The 14975-nt window shown below is 50.4% G+C and overlaps 1 protein-coding gene across 3 annotated transcripts in view; it reads right to left on the minus strand.

Moving 5' to 3' along the window:
• PAX7 (paired box 7) overlaps positions 1–14423 on the minus strand; it is a 270897-nt gene extending 256474 nt beyond the window's left edge. For all 3 annotated transcript variants that reach the window (XM_078642522.1, XM_078642523.1, XM_078642521.1), the window contains exons 1-3: positions 14339–14423; positions 5839–6074; positions 3581–3710 (exon numbers count right to left, since the gene is read on the minus strand). In XM_078642522.1, coding sequence (XP_078498648.1) covers positions 3581–3710; positions 5839–6074; positions 14339–14423 — 451 coding nt within the window. The remainder of the gene's footprint in view (positions 1–3580; positions 3711–5838; positions 6075–14338) is intronic.
• Positions 14424–14975: the final 552 nt, after the last annotated feature.

Raw genomic sequence — 14975 nt, forward strand, 5'->3', positions numbered from 1 at the left:
TAGGGACTCTCAGTGCCTTAGATGCTGACGGTGTCTAAGGTGACTGCAGCATCTTAGGGACTCTCAGTGTCTCAGGTGCTGGCGGTGTCTAGGGTGACTGCAGTATCTTAGGGACCCTATGTCTCAGGTGCAAGCCTCAAGTGCTGGCAGTGCCTAAGGTGACTGAAGTACCTTTGGGATTCTCAGGGCCTCAGGTAATGGCCGTGTCTAAGGTGTCTACTGTGCCTTACGGGGCTCTGGTGCTCTTAGAAACTTCGGGAGGTCTGACGCGACCTCAGTGTCACTTGTTTTGACAATGTATCAGGGTCATTCGGTGTCCCCAGTGATGACAAAGCCTCGGGTACTCTCAGTGCCATGACAACACTTGGTGTCTCTGGTGCTCACCTGGTCTCTGGTGCTGTCAGTGTCGCGAGCTGTTCCTTGCGAAGGATCACTGTGCTTGCCGGCAGGTCCCTGCCACCCTCAATTTAGCCGCAGTCTTTACATGGCTTTCTTGTCACCCTGTATTAAGTGCCAGACTCAGCTTTTGACAGCCTGGGTCTGGCAGCCTCTGGTCCTCTAACACACAAAATGTGACGAGAGGAATTCTTGCATGAAGTCTAACCAGTGCAGAACGGTCCAGCTCAAACTGCCAGGCAAGGCCCTCCTCTGGCCCTGGCAGGACTCCTTATCACAATATGCCACTGTCTGGCAATGACAGTCTCCGATGGTGGGGTGGGCACTCGGTGTACAACAGTATACGGAGTGACAGTTTAGCAGTCTCTGTGGTGGCAGGGCACGTCGTCACACTGTGCTCAGTGACCCCCTGTCCCTCTCAGTCCCTGCTTGCAGTGTGGTCGCTCGCCAAACTGTTCAGTGTCGGGGTGGGAATATGTGTGCTAGTATTTGCGACTCCTACTTCAGGAAGTAACACGTTGTAAAGTAGGCTTTACACCTGTCGGGTGATAAACCTTTCTGGGACCCAACTACGCCCAAACATTTGACCCTGGACTCCAAAAAATGCCGCTGTCAATCCTGGTGCAGCATCTGCTTAGGGGCCGAGTCACATTACCGGTTGTCTGGCGGCCACAGAACCCACTGCAGGCACAGCAACATTCCCTCCCCTTTATTTCTGCAATAACTGCGTGCGAATGACGGATGCGTGCTTGTGCGTCTATCACGTGATGATGCAATCCGCGCGCAAATGCGTTTCCGGCTTTTACGCAGAGACCGGCAACGTCTACTTAAGCGCCCTCTATTGTCGACGGAGGGTCCATGCAATGTGTGACTCAAAATACAGAGGTATGTTGTATATTAATTAACACATTTACTTGAATGATGATAAGTGGAACAGCATGTGAATACAGTGGTATTGGCTTTCAGTTTCAGCCCGCACAACCTATAATTCGTTTTTTTCCTAAGAATAGGTGAAGAAAGCCGGTGAGGTGATAGAGCTGGTACTGATGACGTTGTCAGTCAATATATCTAGTTATGATACCCTTACTTTAATTACGCACCCTCTCCTGTAGACCGAGCCATTAGAATCTTTGCTGACTGGCTCAGCAATCAGTAATACAACAGTAAATAGCACACCTCTGTAATATATACAATGCCTGTTGTTCGTATATTATAAACAGAAGCGTTGTGTTGTGTATTTACCACTTCATACATTTGTTAGTCCGTCTCTTAAGTATTCTAATGTAGCACATATGGCAACTGAAGCACAAGGGGATAAAGTGACTGCACAGTATCACACAATGGGTCAAGATTAAAGCTAATACCATAACAAAGGTATCCTGGACCCACATCAGCAAGTAAGCCCCTAGACCACATCCTCTCCTGCTACGTGATTCTCCACTAGTTGATTAGTGTCCCTTAAGGTGGCTTTTTATTGAATCGTGTCGCAAAGTTGTCAGCTCTCAACCTAATCTCATCCACAAATGCACATTCCTAAATCCATCCTGTGAGTGGGTCTGGAGGAATGGGCATTGTTTTCTCTCCATCAGATGGTCTCTTTAAAGGGCATATGCACCATACTTGCTTGTGGGGTGACAGTTTAAGATATACATGTTTATTTGTATAGCGCGCTTATCACCCAGGAGTGTATCCTGGCACCTTGAGTAGAAGGGTGCTGCCCTGACAGGGGCCTATTGGTAGAGCCGCAGTTTCAGGTTTTTATGGAATTCTAGGGCTGAGCTGGTGACTCCGAGTTGCAGGGGGAGGGGGGTAATTTGAGGCTTTAGGAGCCAGACACAAAAGGCGTGACTTCCGGCTCTGGCTTTTGAGAAGCAGGGGATGTGGGCAAGAAGTAGGCTGGTAGAGCAGACGTGTCTGGGTGGTGTGTGAAAGCTGATACAGGTGTTCAGGTATGCAGGACTTTGTGTAGAGTTTTGTATGTGTGAATGAGGAGTATAAAAAGTGCATTTTTGTGAATGGGGAGCCTGTAGAGGTGTTTGAGGAGTATGAACATGGATATATATAAGCTTCATGTATGTACTACTTAAATGACCTGATTTGCCTTTCAAAATCAAAGTTTGATACATCTTAGACAAATTAACTCCATTTTCAACACTATGATCTATAATCAAATGATCTGAGTCAGCAGGGTAAGCATATCATAGCTTTCTGGAGACTCCACTGCAGGTCGATATCTATTTATTTGAGAAACTTTGTATAGTACAGTGCACCCATATGAAGCCCTTGCATATTAGGTTGTATAATTGTGCTGTCCCAATGTATTATATTTATGTGGTAGCGCTACACAGAATGTGTTTCTTTACATTTCCTAGTTTATGAATGTATTCTATATATTTTATAGTACTAGCATGAGTATAAAAACAATTATAGTATGCATTTATTTGTTTTCCCAAAACGTCTATAGGATGAGTGTGCCACTGGTTCTTGGGCAACCAGTGAAGGGCCATCAGAAGCTCCTCTCAAGATGCAAATCTGCCCCCACTGCTATGATAGCAGCTGGCAAAATGGTGTTCTGACTAGATGTGAGGTCTTCAAATTGGAGCGGACCCCTCCCTGGGGGGCCTTAAGTGATCTCAGGGGCCGTGCCATTCTCTGGCCAAGAGAAGCATCATGCTTTGTTTTGAATGTTAAAAACATGAGTAGCAGTAAGCCTTGTAATGGCCATTACTAAAAACTATTGTCTTTTATTTCCTGCCTGGGAGTATATGTAAAAATGTGTAACAGAGCTTAACTGCAATGCTTAAATATGTTTAGACATATTCAAACATTCCAATTTAGCAGAATAATTGTGAAAAAGTTGAGGGGGGGGCCGAGGATTTATTTTTTCCCAGGTGGGCGCAGCATTAAGAAGTTTGAAGACCTCTGGATTAGAGTGACAATATTTCTTGTGTTAGCAGTTTCCTGTGCTATGTTTCTATTTTGCGCTCTGCTCCCTGTGCTGTGTCCCTGCACCCTGGGCAGGGCCACATCGACACGTAATGTGTCCCAGCCCCACTAGTTATACCCACCGTTCCAGCAGTGTGCCGCAAGGTGTAGGTCTGCCACCCCTGCGTGCAGTGTTCCTGTGTATAACCTACAGAAGCTCGTGCCCACAAAGCAGGTCAGCCTAGCGTAGGAGGCTCACCTGAGGGAACTGTGCTCCGGTCGCAGTGTCCGTCCTTTAGGAGTCTGTCTCTGATCTCCCAGCTGAACATCCCCGGATTCTCTCTTTTATATTCCTCAATCTTCTTCTCCACATCAGGAGTGGCCACCTGCTTTAGGAGTCAAAGGACACAAACACAGGAAAGCACTTTAATTTACATAGTTACTCGAGCTCCAATGATTGACCACTACACAGGCACATGGAGTGGAGAAGTGAAGGATGGAAAGTCGGTGTGCAGAGGGAAAACAAAGGATTTAGGAAGCTGGGAAAATGAAAAAGAAGGGGAGAATGGAGAAGGTAAAGAGGAAGCAACATGCTGAGCTCACCCCCAGTGCTGAAATGACATGCAGATACTGTGTGCTGTCCAGCCAGAGAGCTACAGACTACCCTACCCTTGAATCATGTGTCCAACCATAGCTGTGTCAGGCATGAGTGTACCATACTCCATGCACATTATGTTCAACCCCTGCGGTGTTGCAGAATCTGATGATGTAATAGACCAGACTTGTGGATCACTATGTTCAAACTCTGCTGTGGTGTGGGATCCATCCATCTAGCAATGTACCAGACCACCTCGATCATTATGTCCAACCCCCCAAAGTGGTGGAGAATCTGCTGATCTCCTAATGGACCAGACCTCTAGCTCAATCTGTCACATCTTGATATCCTAATGTGCTGGGCACCATAGATCATTGTGGCTACCCCTCCGATGGTGCCGAATCTGCACATCTCCTGTGTATTAGTCCTACTAGTTGACAGTGTTTGTCATGTGGTGCAGAATCTACTGATCAACGACTGCACCAGACCCATAGATCATGGTGTATGGTGGCCCTGAGTTCGCGTGATGCTACCCTAATTTTCCTGACACCCACTCTTACAATGTACCAAGCTGAGCACCATATAACGTATAAAAGCTTGCTTTTCCTGCCCCAAACCCCTCACCCATGCCTTCAGTCCTCTCAGCACTGATCCTCTCTTTGGCACTCACGCCAGATCAGCTGCTCCTTCAGTACTCATTCTGCATTCTCAAGAACTCACATTGGACAGTCCACTCCCTCAGACCTCAGCATGCACATCTAGGCACTCACAGTGAACTTACTATGACCCTCAGTACTGACTCTGCACTCACCCTTGGCTTGCTGTCATTTCAGACCTAGCACTGAGATTGTTGCCTTTCTTCTTCCTTCCACGCATCATCTTTCAAAGAGAGCCTGTTGCCCCCTCAGCTCTATCCCTGAACCCCTCTGGATGGATCGTACGGCCCGCTTAGCGCTCATCCTACACCCCTCAGCACTCGCCATGGTGGTATGGTCTTTTCAGTGCTCATCCTACACCCCTCTGCACTCGTCCTGGTGGTATGGTCTTTTCAGTGCTCATCATACACCCCATAACACTCGTCCTGGTGGTATGGCCTTTTCAGTGCCCATCCTATATCCCTCAATACTCGTCCTGGTGGTATGGCCTTTTCAGTGCTCATCCTACACCCCTCTGCACTCGTCCTGGTGGTATGGTCTTTTCAGTGCTCATCCTACACCCCATAACACTCGTCCTGGTGATATGGCCTTTTCAGTGCCCATCCTATATCCCTCAATACTCGTCCTTGTGGTATGGCATTTTCAGTGCTCATCCTACACCCCTCTGCACTCGTCCGGGTGGTATGGTCTTTTCAGTGCTCATCCTACACCCCTCTGCACTCGTCCTGGTGGTATGGCCTTTTCAGTGCCCATCCTATATCCCTCAGCACTCACTCCAAATGTATTGCCCTCTAGGGGCTCCCCAGTCGCCTGCCATCAGAGCCCTAACTTTGAGCTTACTGCCCCTCCCCCTGCTCAACCTCACCCCAGAAGCTCCCGCAGCTGTCCTGGTGCTCCCTCGCTCCCTCAGCTGCCTACCTGCAGATTTCACCACTCACCCCGAGTTCCTGCCCTGTCCACTTCATCCTCACACTGCATCCACCAGACCTTACAATAGGCTTACTGTTCCTCAGCCCTAGCCCAGTGCCCCTCAGCACTCGGCTGTCTTCCTTCACAGTGAGCCCGCTGCTCACTCTGAACCCCTCTGCACTCACCCAGAGCTCGCTGGCACTTCAGTGTGGTGCCTACGACCCCAGCACATATAGGCTTGTCCCTCTGCCCCCTTTCCCGCTCACTCGCTACGCCCTTCAGCTCTCGCGATTTACCTGCGGCCCCTGCCTGCAGCCCTCAGCCCTCACTGGGCTGCTTTCTCCCCTTGGCACTCACCCTGGGCTTGCTGCCCCCAATCGCCCCGGGCCGGATGGAGCCCGTCTCCTGGTAGCGGCACAGGATCTTGGACACGCAGCCGTGGGAGACCCGCAGCTGGCGTGAGATGACGCAGGGCCGGATGCCGTGGTGCGCCATCTCCACGATCTTGTGGCGGATGTGGTTGGGCAGGGGGCGTCCGTTGATGAAGACCCCTCCCAGCTGGTTGACTCGGCCTTGGCCCAGAGGAGTGGACACTGCGAATCATAAAAATGGAAAGAGGTGGGGAACCCACGTTAGCTCCAAACCTTGCGCTGTCACTCAAAACAACGACCGTAATAGCGCAACAAGGGGCGCAAGACACACTGAACACGGACAACCGGACTGTTTCACACAGCGCGCGGTGAACAGTTCCTTTTAATTGTCAACACTCAAACAATCCAGCGCATGGTCTCACAGATCATTAACACCATTTATTTTAAATCCATAACGTAACCACAAATATCCAATCATACATTTTTTTTTACATCAGCAATCATTTCAACATTTAGAAGCAGCGAAGACTGCAATCTAAAGACGGTGTTGGGGCCGCATTAACTTGCATGGACCTGTGTGCTATTAACTATTAATTACTGAATGTATACGACTTTTGGAGACCTAAATGTGTGAAAATGCTATAGGGATGAACGAATATATTCTGGCGGTCATCGGGATGTGTGCTCTTAAATTGCGCTTGGACCCCGGCGTCCACCGTCAGCAGATTGCGCCCTGCCAGGGAAACAAGGAAGGCACCTCTTCAGAGCCAAAAGATTCTTTTGCTTTCAGTGGCTCACACCCGAGTTCCGATTGCAGAGTGTAGGTCGTGTGCCCTCCCGGTGCAATTCACTCTGAGGGCCCGGCTTAACAAGCCCGTATCCTGCGCCCATTCGGCATTAAAAATCCAATGACAGGTGGTGGACTTCAGCGGGCCACGGGTGGAGCCTTTGAATACACATAGGCCGGCCGTCAGTACTCCAGCACGCGCTGGAACTTTTTATCAGAGCTCCGGGGGGAGGGGGGTCCTTAAAAGCCTCTTCTGTCGTGTAGTACATCCTATCTCAGACTACATAGCCTCCCCTCCGCCTTGCGGCTGCAGTCCCAGAAGAAAACAAATTATATATATATATATATATATATATATATATATATATATATATATATATATATATATATATATATATATATATATATATATATATATTTATTTATATATATATATATATATATATATATATATTTATATATATATATATATGTACACACATATATACACATATATATATATACACATACATATATATATATATACACACACACACACATATAGTCACGCGCACACGAGCACACCAATAAAAAAAATTCACGTTATACAGTGCAACTGCCCTAATAAATGCACATGAACATATCACTATGAACATATTGCTATAACGCAAAGGTGAAATTGAAGTTTATTATCAAAGCTGGGTGAATTTGACATTAGGAAAACATCACTGTCTCATACGGCTCATTAGGCAGCACATAGCTACCGAAACGGTTTAAACTCTGAATAAAAGGAATGCAACTGCTGCTTTCACGCCAATAATTTAGTTCAAACCATTTCCTTTTTCTAGCTCGGATTGTCTTTTTCCGACTATTGTCGCTGGTGTGTATTTCGGGGACGCACCTTTTATTCTCAGCTAAGCCTCTTCTTTTATTCCCACACACCTGTGGTCCTTTCTAAGGGATGCTCGGAAGTGCCCCTGCTGTCAGGGCGAGGCGCGTGCTCTGTCCGCCCAACGCAGAGCTTAGACCCTTAAATTACAGACTGGGCGGAAGTGAAGTAATTGATAAAACGTCTGCTTTTCACACCGCCGAGAGGCAGAGGTTTGTCGGGAAAAAAAGAGGAGATTTGTTGCGGAAAATTCACCCGTCTCCATCATTAAATGTGTAGCCATCCCCTGGGGCTGAATGCAGTTTCTGCCTAAAACGAAGTAACTCTCTCTTTCTACAGCTATTGACAGATGGGCTTGGAAGACACATAGAAGACACACACATTGCCTGCTGCACAAATCCACACCGTCTCCCGGACCTTGCAAAATATCTCTACACGGTGTTTTTAAAAGTTCACAATTGCCGCTATTTTTATTTCTGGACCACTTTCCCGGCTACCTGGATTCAGTAATTAGGGCCACTTTTATTTTGATGCCGTGCCCTATTTTCTGTCCCAGGTAAAACGGTCTTTAATTCACCCTTATCGAGCTCGCTGTAAGGTGCCGGATTTCAGTTACGTGTTGATTTGGAAGTTTTGTAATTCGCAGTCTCACTCGAGCTTGCGAGCAGAAGCCAATGCTGGCCAGACCTAACCAGGAGGGGCGTGTGTGGACAGGCATCAAGTGAGACTTCTCACCGGTCACTACTGTAGCATTAGGAGCCCCCTGTTTCTGTAAGGCCTTCAGTGAAAACCCAAACACTTATCCTTTTTTTAATAACATATATTTGCCCTCCATTCACAGTGGAGGTACTCATCAGTCAGTATTTAGATGACATCTGCAGGAAGAAGCGCCTAGACATATGCGGGTTCGGAGTGCGCGCTTTTGTAAATAAGTAATAAAATAGCACTAGATGAGTGGACGTTTATGGGGACTCACGAGACGTGCGCCCACCTTATTCTTCGGGGTGGGGGCGTCATGGATAGGTGTGTACCACCATAACAGCCCCCACCTCCCCTAATCATCATTAGTGCTCACATACCGGGGGGCGGCGCATACGAGACGCCAGGAAGAGACGCCAAAAGGCAGCGGGCGCTTCTGGGGGCCATTATGAGCCCTCACGCACGGAGCTGGGGGGCACAGAGAGCCACGGAGCCCCGGCCTCCCCCCTCGGCGCTCATTATTCGCAGTCATGCTGTCCAAACATGCCCGCCTCTGTCACTTGCTGCAGGAGCCACTTGAGTAAATCCCCGGATTGTGGGTTTTGCTGCCTTCGGCTCCTGCCCAGCACTTGGGCACGAAACGTATGAAGTCTTCACGTTAATAAATGCGCGAAATGCGGCTCGGGCCCGCAGCCGCGGAGGAGCACATGTGCTGGGGTGCGCGGGCGAAGAAAGGGGTGCCAATCTCTGCTGAGGGGGTGTGCAAGCTAGAGGGTCCCAAGCTGTTGTCTAGTGGTGTGGGGGGGTCTATATTGAGGGGTGCATTGAAAGAAGAACTCGGGCCTTCCTCAGGGGTGCAGTCCTGTGTGCTAAGGGGGTGCAGTCTGCTGGCTGGTGGCGAATTGTGGTGATGGGTGCATTTAGAGGACCCGATCTGTGCTGAGGGATGCATTCACTGCGAACCCCAATCTGTGCTGGGGTGCTCTCGGGGGATGGGAGGTCTGTTGTGAAAAGTGCACAGGACATACCGCTGTACCGGGCAGAGGAAATACCCCCAGTACTGTGCACAGGACAGACCCAGTGCCGTGTACTGGAGAGACACCGGCACCGTGCACAGGACATACCCGAGACCCCGGGACTGTGTACAGAATAAACCTCAGTACCGTGCACAGGAGAGAACCAGTGCCGTGTACTGGAGAGACGCCGGCACCCTGCACAGGACAGACCCCGGTACCGCGTACAGAATAGACCTCAGTACCGTGCACAGGAGAGACCCCGGTGCCGTGCAAAGCAGAGACCCCCAGTACTCTGCACAGGACAGACCCGATACCGTGTACAGAATAGACCTCAGTACCGTGCACAGGAGAGACCCCGGTGCCGTGCAAAGCAGAGACCCCCAGTACTCTGCACAGGACAGACCCGGTACCGTGTACAGAATAGACCCCAGTACTCTGCACAGGACAGACCCGGTACCGTGTACTGGAGAGTCCTCTGGCTCGGTTTACACATTCCGAGTGCGCCTGAGAGGATACATGAAGTCTACCCAGGCCGTACTGAGGGGGTGCATGCCCAGAGGAGCCCTACACACACTACTACCGGGGAGACGTGTTCCCTCACTGCGAGTGCGCGCTGCAGGGTGTCAGGGAGATGTGTGCCCGTCAAGTGCCCCCTCATATTTGCCACGCGCCCTCCAGCATGCGCTCCTAGGAAGAGAAGAACTCGAGAAAATTACTAATTTAGATTCGCTTCGTATCCTTGTGATTCACGAGATATGGCGCGTTACAGAATCAGATGACAGGGTTCTGGAGAATCACGGAAGGGTTTGTTATTTTTCTGGAGTGCACGGGGTTTACAGGCACATAACAGGCACCGCTGGAAACAGGATACCGGAGACAGGGCTGCAAGCGACGGTACAGGCGCAGGAAAGGCACAAGGCAGCGCTGAGGTGACAGACGACGGTGAGATACAAAACAGGGCCGAGGGCTGTATCCACAGGTGAAACACAGGACAATGCTGAGGGGCGTACCTACAGGTGAGACACAAGAAAGTGCTGAGGGGGTGTACCCACAGGTGAGACACAGGGCAGTGCTAATGGGACACAATGGGGAGATACAAAAGAGTGCGAGGGGGTGTATCTACAGGTGAGACCCCAAACAATGGTGAGGATTGTATCTACAGGTGAGACACAGGACAATGGTGAGGGGCGTACCTACAGGTGAGACACAGGACAATGCTGAGGGGCGCATCAGAGGTGAGACACAAGACAGCGCTGAGGGGGTGTACCCACAGGTGAGACACAGGACAATTGTGAGGGGCGTACCTACAGGTGAGACACACGAAAGTGCTGAGGGGTGTATCTACAGGTGAGACACAGGAAAGTGCTGAGGGGTGCATCTACAGGTGAGACACATGGCAGTGCCTTTGGCTGTAGCTACAGATGAGACGCAGGATAATGGTGAGGGGCGTACGTACAGGTGAAATACAGGAAAGTGCTGAGGGGTGTATCTACAGGTGAGACACAGGAAAGTGCTGAGGGCTGTATCTACAGGTGAGACACAGGACCGTGCTGATGATTACAGGCGAAGCACAAGACATTGCTGAGTGGACAGACAACAGTGAGATACAAAACAGTGCTGAGTGGTGTATGTACAGGGGAAACACAGGACAGTGCTGAGGGGTATATGTACAGGGGAAACACAGGACAGTGCTGAGGGGTACAGACAATGGTGAGATACAAACAGTGTTGGGGTGTGTCTACATGTGAGACACAGGACAGCGCTGGGGGGTGTACCTACAGGTGTGACACAGGACAATGCTGAGGGGTGTATGTACAGGTGAAACACAGGACAATGCTGAGGGGTGTATGTACAGGTGAAACACACGACAGTGCTCAGGGGTACAAGCAATAATGAGATACAGGACAGTGCTGAGCGGGTGTATCTACAGGTAAGACACAGGACAGCGCTGAGGGGTACAGACAATGGTGAGATACAAACATTGCTGAGGGGAGGGGTGTATCTACAGGTGCGACACAGGACACTACTGAGGGCTAGAGACAATGTTGAGATGCGAGGCAGTGTTTAAGGGTGCAAACACAGGGCAGTGCTGAGGCGTAAAGCCACAGGTGAGGCACAGGACAGTGCTTATGTGTGCAGGCATTGAAGTGAAACGACAATGCGGAGGGGTGATGTGCAGGACAGTGCTTAAAGCGGCAGCACAGGTGAAACACCGACAGAGCTTTAGCTGCAGGTACAGGTGAGACACGGGGCAGTGCTGAGGGGTAAAGCTGCAGGTGTGCCGCAGAACAGTGCGTGAGGGTGCAGGCACAGGGGAGGCAGTGTTGACGTGTGTATTTGCAGGTGAGACAGGACGGTGCAAGCCCAGGTGAGACAGACGCAGTGCTTAAGGGGTGCAGGCACAGTGGAGATGCCTCGAGGGGCCCCGAGGCTGCGCACACACGTGCACAGTGGAGTCCTCGGGCTGCTCTCACAGGTGCGCAGTGGTGCCCCGAGATTGCGCTCACGGGTGCCCAGAAGGGCCACCGAAGTTGCGCGCGCTCACGGATACCCGGTGGGTCAACGAGGCTGCTTCCAGGGTGCACAGTGGGGTCACCGAGGTCGCGCTGATGGGGAGCGGGCACAGTGCAGAGCCCACAGGTAGGTCAAGCAGGGGAGTGGACGGTGCTCGGCGGTACATGCACAGGGCACGTGAGGTCTGCACGGATGCAGGCAGAGAGGAGACGACTCGAGGGGAGAGTCGAGACCCTGAGATCAAGCTTGGGGGTGCACGGACGGTGGGGGCCAAGTAAAGCCGAGTGACAGCCGCAGGTCCAGGTTGCAGGATTTATAGTATTGTTGGTATTTAAACTTTCGGTTATGCATTTTTTTATTTTTTATTTATCGCACTGTGGCCCATTTACACATTCCGAAAATGGTTCGCATTATTAATCTGTCCGCGAACTGACCCTACACTGATTGTGAATGACATATAACCAACATCTCCATCCAGCATGTACTCATTCCTCTGGTGCCGGAGCCAATTTTTGTCATTTTGAATATTTTAGCTGGGGTTTTATTGGGCCCTATCAGGTAAAATAAAAGATGCCCGCCCTTTAATGTAATGGCATGCGCCCCTCTCCGATGCCATTTTTTAATGCGAGTCAGTTTTTCCCATGTGTGATTACTATATCACCATACCGATAACATAGTAAATAGTTATACAAATGGCATGCGCTCAACTTGTAAGGGAGTGGGAGTTGTACCAAATATATTTCAGTGACTAAAGCAGTCCGTCCGTAATTTTCACATTTGCTAAAAACCGCATGAAAAAAAATCCCCGTTTTCCAGAACGCCGCACAGCACAAAGCAGTTCCAAACTCTCGGAAAATCAACATTTTCTTATTTGCGTCTACAAATTCGCACACGTGCAGTGGAAGTTAATTATATTGCTTTCCCCAAATTTCCTTCATGTTTTCTTGACAATAGGGCCTTTATTGTGAGTTATTTCGGCACAGAGCCTTCGGGCGCCATTCTTGGTTTACTTATAAAAATGAGAACATATCCACTGGCTTCTTGTTTCAGTTGCATTTCGACTGATTCCGCCACAAATTCGATTATTTCTGAGACTAGGGGAACAAATACCCCCAAAAGAACAGTCCATCTGAATGAACCAACCGGACAAACCCACTTTGATTAACGGTACAGGCGCTGTAAATCACACTGCGGGGCCTTTATCGGACAATAATTGACCGCGCTATTTTATGAACCAGAAGGGAGTGAAGGGCTCCAGGTGCGCTCTGATTTCAAAGGCCATAAACCAACCGACTATCAGCAGGATGGTCGAGATTTAAACGCTCACCACTGATATCTACTGTTACCTGGAGGTAACGACTTCGAATCCCGCAAAAGGCCTTCTCTGCCGTTCGTCCTTATATAGGAAAGATATAAGCTGCCATACAGTTGGAGTTAAGGAACATCTATTGTTTACAGCGCTTGGAGACATCAAGTCTTTGATTTGAAGCGCTGTAAACAAGTTATTTTCGCTATAGACCTCGGCCGCTCTGCGCACACAAACACTCCTCATTCACAGGTGACTAGGAAGAGATGGTGAGTGACCCTGGGTCTGTAAATAAATGATGCTGAAGGTGGGCAGACAAGGTGTCACTTTCACGCATCGGGAGTGGAGGGGGCGCGTTGAGGTTGTTAGAATCCATATTAGGGGCTAGGGACCCAGAGGGTCGCCTGAGGGGGGAAGGGGTCATATATTTTTCTGATGGAGGGTGGCAGAGACTGGTCTGGGTGTTTGCAGACTATTCATTTTTGCTGAGGGTGTAGGGAAGGTGGCGGTGATATATTTTGGGAGTGAAGTGTTCATTGCATACATCTGATGTGGGGTTCCGAGACAGAAAAGAGGATAAATAGCCTGCGTTTTATAGACATTTTTGAGAGGTTCTGTACACACGCCGCGTCAATGGCTGGCCGAGTGTATAGACTACTGGGGTTTCATGCAATTAAGTTCACTGCCACTGTACGGAAGGGGGGGGGGCATTAATCCATGTAGGCGCAAGTGGCCTGGAAGCCTTCAATACATGCCCATAATGCCAGGATGATGGCGCTGGTGGTGGGAATAGGGGTGTGTGTGTGTCTGGGGAGGGGGGCCATAGTTGGCCTTAACGCTGGTGCTATGCAGATATTTATTATTAAATACGTTATGGTGGCGGGGTAGGTATTCTCTTACAGAAGCTTTAGAGGCACTTGGATAAAAGTGTGTTTCTGGTCCCCAGTAATCCATTTGATCCAGGAGGAGGGGGTTAGAAGGGGGCACAGCTGGTCTAAGAGGTTTGTCATTGAAGATACTGGGTTGTTAGCCCCCCCCTCCCTTTCAGAAATAGAATCACTCAGATAAAAGTTTCTTTCAAGGCGCTATGAATGCATTTGATGATGAAGGAATGGGCAAGAGGGGGGCAAAGCTGGTCTCAGCGACGGTGGCATGCTGAGGTTTATCAATTATGAAGCTGGGGCGCTACCCCCCACCCGTGCAGAAATACAATCGATAAGAGGTCCCCCCGTGACGACCAATGCATGCATTGGATGCCGCCTGCAGGGTGCCAGGGACCGGGGGCTGCAGACCTACCTTCCAGAGGAAACCCCGTCCGGGGGTAGTTCTGCCCAGGTCCTGGTCGCATCATTCTGGGGACAGCTCCTGCGAGACACGCCATGCGCCGGGGCACGTCAGAGGGTGAGAATTCTTGGGGAGCAGTCCCCACCGCCGACCAGCACAGGAAAGACAGACAGCGCCCCTCGGACCCGAAGCAGACCCCCGGCGGAGGGAGCAGAGGCGCCCTTGACAGGGGCTGGACAGATGTTGGAGCAGAGGCGCCCTTGGCAGGGGCTGGGCAGATGTTGGCAGAGAGTGGGCACGCTGTCCGGGAGGCTCGCTGCAGGAGGCTCCGCTGCTCCTGGGGCGCGGGGGGAGGACGGATAATGTCAGCTGAAAGCTTTGCAAGTTGTTAAAGTGACCAACTTCAGGCAGGAGGGGAGGGGCGCGAGGAGGGGGCCTGGGCCGCTCTGATTGGCTGAGGACTTCTATTCTTTCAGGAGGAGCAAGGAGGCGATGCTGAGCGCTGAGAGCCAATCACAGCCCACGCCCCTTCCAGCGGGTACCCCCGCCTTCAGCGCAGGCTGGGTCCCTCTCCCACCCCTCCACCACCAGCAGGGACTTCGGCGAGTGCCGCCTTTCCATCAGCACAGAGTGCATCACTTCAGTACGG

Source organism: Lissotriton helveticus, chromosome 5_1, assembly GCF_964261635.1.
Source record: "Lissotriton helveticus chromosome 5_1, aLisHel1.1, whole genome shotgun sequence".
Lineage (NCBI taxonomy): Eukaryota > Metazoa > Chordata > Amphibia > Caudata > Salamandridae > Lissotriton > Lissotriton helveticus.